At 36.9% G+C, this 14,339-nt stretch overlaps 1 protein-coding gene across 4 annotated transcripts in view; it reads left to right on the top strand.

The window, feature by feature from the left end:
* tcf12 (transcription factor 12) overlaps positions 1–7,894 on the top strand; it is a 102,542-nt gene extending 94,648 nt beyond the window's left edge. For 2 of the 4 annotated variants that reach the window (XM_084717871.1, XM_084717852.1), the window contains 5 exons: positions 2,894–3,008; positions 3,111–3,270; positions 4,645–4,889; positions 5,426–5,579; positions 7,387–7,894. In XM_084717871.1, the coding sequence (XP_084573997.1) occupies positions 2,894–3,008; positions 3,111–3,270; positions 4,645–4,889; positions 5,426–5,568 (663 nt within the window). In that variant the 3' untranslated portion in view covers positions 5,569–5,579; positions 7,387–7,894. The remainder of the gene's footprint in view (positions 1–2,893; positions 3,009–3,110; positions 3,271–4,644; positions 4,890–5,425; positions 5,580–7,386) is intronic. The other 2 variants (XM_084717861.1, XM_084717880.1) reach the window with 1 other exon arrangement.
* Positions 7,895–14,339: the final 6,445 nt, after the last annotated feature.

Raw genomic sequence — 14,339 nt, 5'->3', positions numbered from 1 at the left:
ATCTATCTGGTTTTCTAGAAACAGAACAATACAGGATATTTTTATATCAGCTTAAGATACATATTTTGCAATTTTTCCTTCTCTTTAGTTTTAGTGATGATTTCAACATTTACACCTATAAAACCAACAGAGGAACTTTTAAACAAGCAAAAAACCCAAAACAAAACAAAAAAGCTTTGTCTCGGACTCACATTTGTAGTAGTCAGTCCATTCTGTCAGTTTCATCAACTAAATCAGTTGTCCTTTCTGTAGTCTTATTCACATGTTTAATATGTTTTTAATGTAAGAAAAAGGATTCATTTCAAATATTTATATATTTAGGTTTTTTATTGAATATTATTACTCAAGTTACTGTTCAGTAACTGTCAGAAACAGTATATTTGTACTGTTTGTTTTTTTAATTTACAATTACTTTCATTATCAATTAGTTGCTTTGCTTGTAAGATGTCAGAAATGCCCCTTGCAGTTTTCTCCCTCCCAAGATAATAATATAAATAGATATATGTAGAAAATGTCTTCATATTACTTATTTTGTCCAACAGTTTAGTTCACTATCACATTAGAAAGACGAAGAAAGGCACTTGAAAATCCAAAATTGGGAAAATGGGACTAGTGAATGTTTGTAAAAATAGCAGCCGATTAATCAATTAATCAGCTAATTGTTTCAGCTTTGGTACTCATCTCCCAAGCATGCCTCTGACATGAAACACACACATGCATACAGCTCTCCCCCCCCCACACACACACAAAAAAAAAACACATCTATCCATCATCTAGAGCTGCTTATCTTTTTGAAGCTCACAAAAGGCTGAAGCTGATCCCAGCTGACACTGGGCGAGAGGCACTGTACACCCCCGACAGAACAACAACTATTTACACCAAAATATTCTCAATAAAAATATTTTCTTCTGATGCTCATTTAAAGTTTAGTGCAAAGAAAGGGAAGAATAAAAGGATTTATTTTGTGGTTTCATTTCAACCGAAATTTTAGTTTTTTTTTCACAAAAAGATTTCATATGTGTTTGTTGGCCTGGTCATCAAAGCTGCGCTCTGATTTTTTTTTTTTTTTTCGTGTCTCTCTCTGGTCTGTGGTCTCCTTTAATTTATCTTAAAATTTATCTTAAGTTACATGTTTGTTGTAAGGCTCTGTGTTTTCTGTCACTGGGTGTTTTCAGTCTGCTACTGAAGTTGTTGGATCTCGTTTTGTCCCCTTACAAGAGTTTTTGTGTGGTTGTCAGAAGAGCTCAGTTTGATGTATTTGTTACAGAGGGCTGGGTTGTGGCAGTGATGTTGACCGACTGCGACTGTGAGATAGAACATACTGTGTCTGCACTAACACAGCACTTCCTGTGTGGGAAGAGGTCCCCTCAGACAGAGCTCACCAGCCTCGGCACGGCACAGCCACAGGCTTTTTACTCCGGCTGACACCCCGCCCTCTACCCCCTTCCACCCCTTTTCATCACTTCTTTTTAACAACCCAGGAAATCTGAATCGTTGGAAACGTGTGTCTGAACCCGCGGCCTCCACCCAAATAGAGGTCCTCAGCTGTATGGTAATCAGGCCCAGCCATGAAAATGGCAGCGTTCTTTTCTTGCCAGAGCCCCGGCTTCCCTCCTCCTCCTCCAGACAAAGAGTTGTTTGGACACCTGTTGAGAGCACAGCAAAGATTAGCGTAGTGCTGAGGAAGGGGAGGGTCTCAGGGTGGCGGGGTTAACAGAGGCCAACAGTGACTGGGGATCACATTCCATAAGAAAAGGGGGGAATACCCTCCTCCCTCGGTGAAGATTTCCCCGCCTTTCCCTGGTTCTCAGAGGGGAAATCAGATAGCTCAAGAACATGTGGTACTGAACCTCAGGAAGGAGGGACTTTGTGGCACAAGACAGGGGGAGTTGACCATTTTAATTTAATGAATGTGGGCTCAAAACGAGGAAATGGTCAGACTGTACAGAGTGGGTTCAGCTAGACATCTCTTGAAACAGAACACAGATGGATTTGTCTCATTTTAGACATGAGAAACAGACGTGGTCTTGGTTGTGGTTAACAGAGAGCAAAGCCAGAGAATGTCACAGCAGAAGAACGTAATATAAACAAATAAAGAGGCTTTTATAATGTATCATAAATATGAATTCATTTATGAATTTAATGTATTGTTACACAGGTGGCTTTATTATTTTGTGTTCTTCAACCTTTGTTATGCATTCTACAACATAACACTGTGAAGCAAATCACCAATGCGCCCCACAGTGTTGGGAATGACAGACTTGAATGATTTAGACCCTGAACATGTGCCACGCTCCGTTAGCAAAAAGGTTGACCCACAAGCTTCGCCGAGGCAAGTTGGCTCGACTTACTAGAAAATGTGATGAGTTCAGCTGTGCGGGTGACAAAGCACCATTCTAAGTAATTAGTAATAACTTACAGGAACTTCGCTCAGCGTGCATCGAAATAGGTTAAATTGTTCAACTGAGGTCTCCATTCTTCTTCTATATGGTGCAGCTAAACACTAGGCTAAAAAAGATGGTAGAGACCCACAGATATAGACTACTGTTTTGTTAAAATTCACTGTTAAGATGTTTGTGCTTGTGTGAGAGAGAAAGAGAGACCACTTGGAGAGGAGCTGCTCTCAGGAGCAGAAATCAGCCAAAAAACAACAAAAAACAATAACAAAGAATATCCAGATCCCAAAATTAAAAACTGAACACCTACCTAACAACCCAACCAACGAATATCCAGATCCAGTCCTGGTGAAACTACCTTTTCTAAAATCCTTGACCTCTTCACTCATGGCGGCTCTATTTTAGGACCTTATCAAGCCTCTCTCGCTGAAAAGTATTGTTTTATGTAAGACTGTCTGCTTCCTTTCTTGACACTGTCCTTCCTGTGTGTGTTACAGCAGGGTGGTGCCCACACTGACGATGCTGCCAGCCTGAACAACAGCCATGGAGGCCTGGCCAGCGCCGGCTCCACATCCAGCACAGAACTCAACCACCAAGTGGAAGTATTCAGAGGTCCGATTCAGTCTTATAAACCCATCATGTGGCTGCCACAATATGAACATGGGCTTGGTTCAATTTATGTATGATGTCTTAAATTTACAATGTCTGCTACAGGTCTCACTTCAGCCCTGGCTGGCCAGGTGCCTGCCACCCTTGAGCTGAAGGTGGAGAAACAGGACAAAGACGAGATGCACGAAAACCTCTCCACTGACGACAAGTCGGACGATGAGAGTGACAAAAATATGAGGACACCCAGAGCAGGCACACGCACGAGGTAAGAACATGTTGATACACAAACAAATTTTGTTTGTATTTTCATTCAGGGTTTAACTGATATTTGCTTATGTGTGAGAAAAAAAAGTATTTGAACTGAAAATTGTTTAAACCAGCCCAGATCTTGAGGATTGATCCGGTGGTTCTGGTTTAACAGTTCGCTTTGATGTTTTCTAAACATGCAACACTGCAGCTGGCACAGAGAGACGATAAGGGCTGAGGGGGAGTTTACCAGAGAGATGTTGCCTCCAGTCAGTGACATGCATCTGTGCTTATAGTGCTTTAATAATAATAATAATAATAATCATAATAATAATAATTTTGAACCACATTTAACTTATGGCTGTACCGTATTCTTTGAAGCTTTGTGTGATGCCATGGTTTTCAAAAAATACCATACCAAAATCAGTATTTGAATATTTGTTCATGATGTGGATGTTTTTTTTTTTGGTCTGCATCAAGTTTGTGCTGAAGTTGCTGCTGCTGCTTCATTAATAAGTCGTTCCAACTCGTTACATTAAAAGGGGAACGTTAACCTGTTGCTTGCCAAACAGTGAGCCCACGCTTATCTGTACTGTTAACCCTCAGATCTCGTCGCTGACTTTGTTTTCTCCATCAGTAGCATTTATAACAAATTACCAGATTCACACACTGAGGCTTTGGCAGTATTGTTTACCTTGCCATTTTCAGCATGCACTGTTTTACACTTTACAATATTTTTCCCTTTTGCTATATATAAATGTTAGTGACTCATTTAAACAAAAATATTTATGGTTAAGATGTTGAATTCCCCATCATCAGCACCTGAAGAACACATCTTTCAACAAGAAATATATTGAAGTAAACATAGTACTGCTGATAAGTTGGATGTGGACACGTCCCCTCCTCCCTGTTCTTGTTATTAATCTTGTAGCAGCAACAACAAAGCAAACAGTTGAAACTGAATCACATTTGGCCCCGGGTCAAAAAGTAAATCTGTGTAATGTTATATTGATTAGCTGCCGCTAACATTAATGCGTGTCATCAACTTTGGTTAATTAAGTTAACACATTTAATATTATTAATGTTGTTTTTACCAAGTGTGGTACTGTAATATTCAATAATGCGGCTTGCTACTTGGCCCTTTATTGTAATGAGTTCACATTATTATAGATCAGTTGCTAATTATCAGCTCCGCCTGCATGCAGACATGACACTGTTTCAATAAAGATTATTTTTAATTTTGTTAGACTGGGGTGCCCTGATGGCTTGTAGGTTTAAAGCAGTGAACATGCAAAGATATTTTTATTTTCAGTCAGAGAGACAGATGGATTTCCATTGTTCATAGTTCAACTTGTGTTTGTTTTTGCATTGTGTGCCTTTAACAGTAAAGCAGTTCTATCTCTCACAGTATCACTGAAGATGAGGACCTGAACCCGGAGCAGAAGGCTGAGCGTGAGCGCGAGAGGAGGATGGCCAACAACGCCCGCGAGCGCCTTAGGGTGCGAGACATCAACGAGGCCTTCAAGGAGCTGGGTCGCATGTGCCAGCTGCACCTGAAGAGCGAGAAGCCCCAGACTAAACTGCTCATCCTCCATCAGGCTGTGGCCGTCATACTTAACCTGGAGCAGCAAGTCAGAGGTCAGAGTATTAGCATTGTTGCAATAATTGAAATATCAACGCTACATCACATGCGATCAGTATTGATTCTTGAAAATGCTTAATGTTTCTACATAACATTCCTGCAGGCAGTAATTTCATTTTAGTGACATCCAGAGCTGGTTCTGTAAATAAAAAGGAGTGCTGCAGTAAACAGTGCTGCACTCTGATTTATTAAGAGTTATTTCACTCGCAGAGCTGCCAAATATGGAAACTCAGCCAAAATATCAGAACATCAGTAGAGAAACTGCTGGGCAGCTGTTCAAGTCAACAGTAGTAAAACACCAGCTGATCACATTCTTGTTCGCTGATTATATTTTTATAGATATTTAAGTCGGTAATGATGTTAAAGTCAAACTTTGTCCCACGATAAAGCCTCTTAATCCTTCATTCACTCACTGGAATGTTGGATCCATGAAAGAAAATGAACAGATCAAAGCCCACATTATTTTTATTCAAAGAAATTAGAAAAAAAAAGTGGCAGAAAAGTTTGATTCCTGTCTTTTTTAAACCCACAGAGCGGAATTTGAACCCCAAAGCAGCCTGCCTTAAGAGAAGGGAGGAGGAAAAGGTGTCCGGTGGCTCCGGTGATGCCCAACAAGCCCACACAGGGGTCCATCCAGGCCTGACTGACACATCTAACCCCATGGGACACCTCTGAGTAGCAGACAGGTACTTTTACTATTTTATTTCTTTTGCTTTTGTTTGACACTTCCTCTCTATTTAATGTTCTTATTCATATAACAAAACACATGATCACAATTATAAAATAAAATTACAGTCAGTCATAATCTTACAGCTTTACATGGTGTTGTTTCTAAATTGTTAATTTTTCCCTTTTTGTTTACATTTTGCTTTTTGTATTCTCAAAATATGTATTTTCTTTTTATATATATATAGCCACTGTCTTTGTGTAGGGGAGTCCTTTTCCTAGTAATTTATTTCTTACTAGCAGCCAGTAAAACCTTAACCAAATACTTATCATCTTTAAGTATGGTTTTCTCTGCCGGATTACCAAGATACGGTATTGTACAACCTCTGGGTATTTCATACCGAAGAGTCTCTTTCAGGACTTTATAAACCATAACCCACTGTAGCTCAATCTTTGGCCAGCTCCAAAATGTGTCTGTGTGTGGTCTGCAGTCAAATGTCTGCTCAGCCGCCAGCAAAGTTCCTGCCGTTATCTACTCCTGACTCGTGGAGTGATTAAAAAAAAAAAGTTAAATTCTTCCAACAGAACTTCTTCCACCTCTGAACTGGTGGATGGATGTCCTGCACATGTTGTACCATTCGTCATCTGAGATTTAACAATTCAGTTCTGTTTCCCATTTGGCTTTAAGGCAGAGCGATGTGCTAACTCTAGATTCCATTAGACCACGTCAAAGTGCCGAAATTATTCTCACTTTGTTTTAGCTTGTATGCACTGGTTATAATTTCGATCACTTCGTTCTTTTTGATAGAGGGTTTAATGTAATCTCCTTTTCAATATCTCCCCATTTTCAACCAGTGTTTATAGTTGTGATGCCTTTATGTGTCTCGTTTTTGAATCTCATGTTGTAGCTTTGAATTTTTATTTGCACCCATCTCAGCGCTCTAACTTAATTTCTACTCTCGCTGTTGTTTTCAGTGTTGATTAATGTGAGGATTAATCTCAAACAATTGATTAATCAATAATCTTAGGATCTCTGAAAAGTGAGTCTCCTCAATTACCTATTTTGTTTCTTACTACTATCTCATATCCAATGGAATTTGTAGTAATTGTTTTTAATAATTAAAAAAATAATAATAATTAATTTATTAATTAAAATTTACTTTTTTATCATTTTTACTTTTTGGATTTTATTTATTTTTTATAATTATTATAATTTTTATTTTAATTATATCTATAAAATGTTTAAAACAATGTTGATCACAGTTTTTATTTATTTATTTATTGTTTGTTTATTTTTTCAAATTGCTTGTTTTCCAAAAAACCCAGACATATTTAATTACTCACTCTACTCACATCTGGGGAACACAGGTTAACTTTATTGCCCCAGTGTTGAAATCCTTTCAGTGAAGTACAGCCAGACTTCAGATTGTTTAGCCTCTAGCCATGTTTAAGATAGCTACTAGCTAACGGTAGGCTACCTGCTGCCGTCAGACCAAGTGTAATGTTAAGTCACGAAGGTGGGTACGGCTTGTGTTGCCTTTAATGTCTGCTTTGGAGCACCAGAGGGCAATATTCAGCAGTTCAGGCATTTGAGTGGCACGCAATTGAGGCACGGAAATCTGTGTTGCGATTTGGTCCGGTAAGTTCTGGTCGTATAGGAACAGGTGCCATATTGGCACCAGGTTTTGGCTCCCAGCCCTGCTTACCTCACTGGAATGAGGAGAAGTTTCTGTGAATATGTGAACCACTAGCAATAGCACTAGAACCTAAAATATAGATTATTGATGGACACCTCTGATCAGTGTGCTTCTCCCTTCCTCTCTCCAGATCAAAGAGATCCGGATCATTTCTTCCCTGTTTGAGTCGGTGACCTTGCTTCCCAGCAGTGACAGACAGGACTCACAGTTTGTGACACCAATTGGAGGAGACAGACCACTTGAAGCGAAACGACGAGACTAACACAATCCAATCCTAAAGATTGAAGAAGAGCCAAGCGTCCAGCTCCCTGTGACCAGTTTCCATCTGCAAATTTCTCCCCACAAAGATAAAATCTCCAGCACATATCACTGTCTGCAAGAAGTGTGTTGCTTCTGAACAATCAGAGACTTCGCAATCTCCTCCAACCGTATGTGGAAATTGCCTCGTGCCTAAACTGAATTGACGAATGCATTGTAACAGCAATTGTTTTTGTTTGTCTGTTTCTTTTTTTTTTCTATTTATTATGTTATTGAGCTATAAAAGTGTATGTCTAAAGGGAAAGTTAAGTAAATTCAAAGAGAAGTATGCAGCTTTTCACTCGATCTACAGTTTGCCAGTGTCACCGTTAAAACTGAGCAGTAAATCTTTGGCGAGTCTGAGATGAGGGGAAAATATTAGGGAAAAGATTAATTTATTGGCCAGTTTAGAGTGATATTTATACCCAACTTAAAATTATCATTAGCTGTTAGAAATAAAGACTTATGTGCCCCATGTTTTTTAAAAAAAGAGGATATATTATTTATATTTATATTTTATTAATTAGCCACTGGCCCTCATGCGTAACCAAAACTACCTATGTTTGTTTCTGTGTAGTTTAGAGCAGTTTATGTGCAACTGACCAGCAGAATAATAGACCCAACTAGCTACATTAGCATCAACAATATTGTCCACAAAGGTGACAAACAAAAAAAATGGCAAACTCTAGGTTCACTGAAAGCTCAGATTTAGTTGTGTTTTTTTGTTTCTCCTCGGTAGTGAGCAGTGAAAATACAGAGAGCAAACTATTTGCAAACCTTAGCATTCCCTGCATATTTTAGTGTCTTAACTAAAGGAAAAAGGGACTTCATTGCCCTGCGGTTCCTTTGCCATATAGTGTTACATGTAACAGCTACATATTTTTGTCTTTGCTTAGCCTCCTGACAGTTACATGCTCCTGACGTCAGCACAGAGGTTTTTGGTTTTTTCTCATTTTCCCACCACCAGCTGATCAGAGATTGCTCGATGAAGTTTAAAAAAAAAAAATGAAACAAAACGACGACCATGCTTTCTCCTGGCCTGATGAACACTTAATTCTCTTTCTGTTCATATCTGAAGAATTTCAAATGCAGTTATTCTGAGTAACGTTTAGTTATGCTTATTTGTGTTGTAACAAGTCATTCTTTAGGCTTCCAGCATTACAATGTCCAGTTTCAGTCAGCGGAGAGGACTTTAAGTTATTTTTTTTTTTCTTTTGATCCAAGCCGTGATATACTCAGTACAATAAGACAGACTAGATATTTCAAGGATTTTGTCAGATATCATAGAACTGTTGCACAATAATGAACAAAAGCAGTTAACAGGATTTTCTTTTATGTTTCAAGACATTGATCATGGCTTTATTTTGTTTTTCCCTATCAGTGTGCATGCTTTACGTTTCTCCTTTTATTAAGTCTTTGGTCTTAAGACTTTGCTTTGTATTCCATTTATTTCTTTGTATATTGTCTTCTATCATTATTTACACCTTAAACAAGGCTGCCACATTCAGAATGACTATTCTGGACAAAAAAGGGACTTAAATTAGAATAAAAGATGCCACACCAAGAGTTTACATTAAAGATTTATGATTTAACAATTTTGTTTTAGTGGAAAACAAAAACCTAAACATTTTTTTGTGTATTCTCTGACTGAATGTGGCCTTGTTATTCATTTCAGTATTCATGAGCTTGTATTCATGTTGGCAGACTTTGATTGAGGTTATAATGTACGCCACTTCCTGCTCTCCTTCCTTCATTTTTTTTTTTAAGTTTCCTGTTCTTCCTATATTTCTTTGCTCCTCTGTTTGCCAAGTTAGACTTTGCTGTATTCCCAGATGCTTTCCCTTGTATAATATATGAAAAAAAAGAAAATCAAAAGGAAAAAAAAAACATTTGGCTTATTTTTCACTGTAGTTAGTCTTTTATACAATAATACTGTAAGAATATTTCTTGAATTCTAAATATTACTCTTTCTAGATTTTTGAAAGCAAAAGTTTTGAGTAAAAAGTTTCTTACTTTATTTTACTATATTAGATAGTAAAATGTACGGTTATTTACAGTAACCTGTCCATTATTACAGGAAATTTACAAATGGCATCTCAAGAACATCGCTGAATTGTTGCTCGTAGTTTAGTACTTCAAAAGGCTTCATATGAGCTCCAGATTCCTAAAAGTGCGGCCTCCATCTTATTCTTCGGTCTCCGTTGTTGAATGATAAATGATTTGTTCTTGTGTCAAATGAAAAGGTATTGTCGATGCACATAAAAAAAAGAAAAACTGCAGCAACGGGAATTTGAATTTTCTGTCTTTTTCAACAGAAAAACACAATGTATATAACATTTATGTTGCAATAAATGTGCCATCTTTTTTTAAACTCAATTGTATGTGCATTTATTTCTCTCACTGAGCAAAACACATTTTGTTTCTGTTTCTGTTTTCTTCTCCATATTCACATTTTCTCCTCTCCATGAAGTTTTATTTATGAAAAAGGCACAGGAAGGATGAAGTAGGATGAGCTCAGAAACATTGGGGTTAATTTAGACTTCCTTATTGTTTGTTTGTTTGTTTGTTTGTTTGTTCTTGTTTTTGTTTTTTTTTAAGACATTTCTACAGTGGATTTAGGCCAAATGAGTGTTTTATAGTATGTAACTCATTTTTGAAAATAATACCAGTGGACCATTGTAGTCTGTATGGAAAGTGCTATGAATATATGTTTCTATTTTTAATAAAGTGTGATAGCAGCGTACTGTACATGTGCTGTGCTCCTATTTTTTTTTATCATTTAGATTAAAGAAAAAGAGCTAGAATCCAGTCCTGTAGAAATTCACCACAACAAAATAGAAATGCATGAATATTGATCAAAAGGGGAAATTAAATTAACATTTACACCAGTACTGATACCAGTACCAATACCTTGATTTTGATACCTGAATGATTCTTTTTTGAAACCAATCCATTTTTACTAAAAGAAGATTACATTTCATGACAGTTAAATTTTTATGCTCTGTATACTTTACTCAACCTGGATAACTGGACTAAAATAAAGAAACTGAAGGAATATCTGTACACTATTGAATTGTATATATATATATCTATCTCTATATATATATATATATGTACATATATATATATATATATATATATATATATATATATATATATATATATATATATATATATATATATATATATATATATCTGTCAACAGTCATTAGGTATTGAAATTTGGTATCAAATCACAAGAATATTTTCAACAATCAATAGTATTGCGGTGCCAAAAAGTATAGAGTTGGTTTATAAATAATAAATATTGGAATAATGTGTGGATGGTCATAAATATATAACTGTGAATAATTTAACGGGGAGGGGCTTAAAAATTATTCATACATATTAGTCTAACAATTGCTAGCTGCAAAAAATTTAAAGACAAAAATACAAACTGTTCCTTCTGTAATGAAAATCCAGACAGTTTTGGGACTGTTTCCACACCAAAATATTCTAGCAAGCACTTTGCAGATTTGTCAGTGATCATATTTTTTAAGATATTACGTTATTATGGAGAAAATTGGTGTTTTCTTTCATTAATAACCCACCAAAAGAGGACAGATGTTTCATAATAAATCAGATTTTTCATTCAAAATAGAAAATTTAGCAATACAAAACCTTATTTTGCTGTTTTCCTGAAGGATGTAGATCAATATGTGGAACTATAATTCGAACAAAAAGGCTACCAGGACACAATAAATATCTTAATATCACTTTATAATGTTTTTCTCTGGTGTGATGTAAAGCTGCAATGATAAATCAATTCTCAATTAATTATTAAATTGATCAACTGTTTTGATAATCGATTAATTAACAAGTCAAAACGCTCTGATCCCAGCTTCTTAGATAAGAGTATTTTTTTGTTTCTTTACTCTCCTATGACAGGAAACTGAATATCTTGGGATTGTGGACAAAACAAGATAAGACTGAATCTGTGCTGGATCCTTTCGAAAAGACAGAAAGTAAGAGAAAAACAAAAGGTACAAAAGGCACAAACCTAAAGTCTGTTCTCAGATAAATATTAGGCGGCTTTCAGTTCTCGATCTGCTACTTGTGCTGCGACTGAAGTTAATGAATCCCAAAAGTGTTGTTAAAATGCCGCTGTAAACCTGCAGGACTGTTGTGCTGTAAATCTCAGTAACGCTGTACATCTGCACAGAATTATCCTGGTGCAGATGAGAGCATGATGAGCACTCATCACGTCCTGCGAGGTCTGATCCAGTTCAGTTTTCTGACAGAGGTGACACTGAGTGTAAAAACTGCTGACTGCTGCTCTGCCTGTGGTGAGCTCAGTGATGCAACGTAAATCATGACTGTCATCTTTCAGTATTCTCTGCAGGGACAAATACAATGTGTGAGCGTGTTGGACTGATGGTGGTGGTGGGTGTGCATGTTTTGTGTTGGAGTGGGACCACCATGTCTGAAGGCTGACTTCCTGTCAGGGCTGCTGGGCCAGCTGACAGAGAGTCCTTGGCTCACATCCTTGAAGCTCGACCAAAGAGCCTGCTGCTCCTCCTGCTCCCAACAGTAAGATCATCATCCGCCTCGCTGCTACTTTCAGGATGCACGCTGCACAAACATGCTTCTTAAACTGAGCTTTTCTACCATTTCCATTCCCATTGTCCCTGTAGTTTCTCCCAAATTACATAGTTATTTCCAGAAAAACCTCTTGAAACTGACAATGGAATTATTCTATTATTATCTATTATTCTATTACATCTGTTATATCACAGCTGCACAGCATGCTGAGTCAGTAACACCTTAGAATAACCATCATTAATAAATGGTAAATTGATAGTTAATTAAAGTTAGTTGTTTTACTGTTAACAAACGATGAAATAATATTTACTAAGTATTAGTAATGCTATAATATTTTTCATTGGTTTGTGTTATAGTTATTTAGTTTTGTATCATAGCTGATGCGTGACATCACAATTATATTCTGATTACATTAGTAAATTTTTGTTGTTGCACAGTAACATCTCAAACAATGTCAATTATACCATCACTAATAATAAAAAAAAACATTTTTCAGTCTTATTGTTGTTATTAACAGTGAAATAACTATTAACTAAAGTTTATTAACTATAATTCTACCATTTAAAAATGGTTGTTATTAGTGTTGTGTTACCCTGCTAATTAATCTTACTAATGAGTAACTAACATTCATATCTGGCAAAAAGGAGGGATTTTATATCACACTAGACAAAATTGAGCCTTATTGTAAAGTATAATCAGAAAATGTCGAGGTAGACAACATTGCCAAAGTCTTCGTACGTCAATCTGATAATTTGGTTTGTTAACTGGATGTCTTATGAAACCTTTTGACTATTAAGATATGCTGACAGTGATCAAATGCTAGTAACACACTGACAAACATCTGATGAAGCTGACAGATATAAATGTTGAAGACAAAGTAAGAAATGAGATTGAAGGCTTAGCAGTGCAGATAAAGGTGGCCTCACTATTTGGCAAGCAACAGGTCACTGTTGCCCTCTTTATCTAATGTGTTGTAACAACGTATTAATGTCTTTACAGCCTAAGTAATAACTTAATTATCTTTCGCAAATAATTTATAAGGATAGTCTCATTGTAAAGTGATAACATTTGTAGTAATCAGTAAATGGATCTTGACAAATAGCGAACCCACATCAGTCTATGAAAACTGTTATAACTTGCTTATACTTGTATATTCATTATTTATAAAGTGTTTTCTATGTAATTAACAACCTAATTATAAACCATTATGGGGGGTGGAGGAGGCTCTTACATGTCTGTGCCTAGAGGCCCATTGTCTCATAATCTGAGTCTTATGGACAAGGAAAATAATGGCACACTGATAATTTCAGAGTTCAAGTGACAGTTCACCCCAAAATAAAAAACAAAAACAAAAACAAAACATACTACCGTCTACACAGTGATACAGTTGGTGGTTGTAGTTCAGTAGAAAGAAAATAGTCCTCGTTTAAACTGCTCACTGCAGATTTTTGGGTGAAGACTGTTGTACCTAAGAATTTGTAGTTCTCCTCCTGTTGGATTTCCCGACAATTTATGACCAATATAGCCACTATTTTCTTTGCTTTGGAAACATTTTTCTTCAAGTTGTTGGCTGCACACCCCTCCGCCAGGGATGAAACTTCAAAGATCAGACCCACTAATTCAATATTATCTGCAAATCTTAACAACTTTTAGAACTGGATTAAATTTACAGAAACATTTACAGCATTTTTCCTGTCAAAAATCAACAACGCAAAAGCTGAAATCAAATGGGCTAAATGTGCGTGTCTGTGACATCTCTGGTACATGTCAGTTATTTTGAGTTGCCACTGGAAAGCCTGCAGTCCCTCTTATGACGAGGAAAAGACTGAGCTGTGTACTGAGCATGCCCAGATGTCCCAGCTGTGGCACCTCAGCAGAGAACAGAGCTCTCATTGTGTGCCGCCGTAACCCAACACAGTGGCACAGAGCTCAGATTAAAGGCTGCGGTGCGGCGCGGCCTCTCTGCGGACACAAATATAAACAGTGGACCACTACAAAGACAACAGAGCAGCCAGCCCTCCAGTTTAATGTAGTTTACACTGCAGGGGAGGAGTTTATAAAAACCACTCTGAATTCATGGTTTCTTCAAAATTTCAGTGAAGGTCAGAGTGAGCATTACAGTTTCTTTGTGTCATTGTCAGTGCTGGAAAGTAACTGAATACATTTGAGTATTTTCATTTTATGCTACTTAATACTTAAACAGTA

This window comes from Lutjanus erythropterus, chromosome 1, assembly GCF_056507025.1.
Source record: "Lutjanus erythropterus isolate fLutEry1 chromosome 1, fLutEry1.hap2, whole genome shotgun sequence".
NCBI classification, from domain to species: Eukaryota; Metazoa; Chordata; class Actinopteri; order Lutjaniformes; family Lutjanidae; genus Lutjanus; species Lutjanus erythropterus.
Note: the sequence above shows the minus strand (reverse complement) of the source record. Positions and strands in the feature narration are given on the sequence as shown.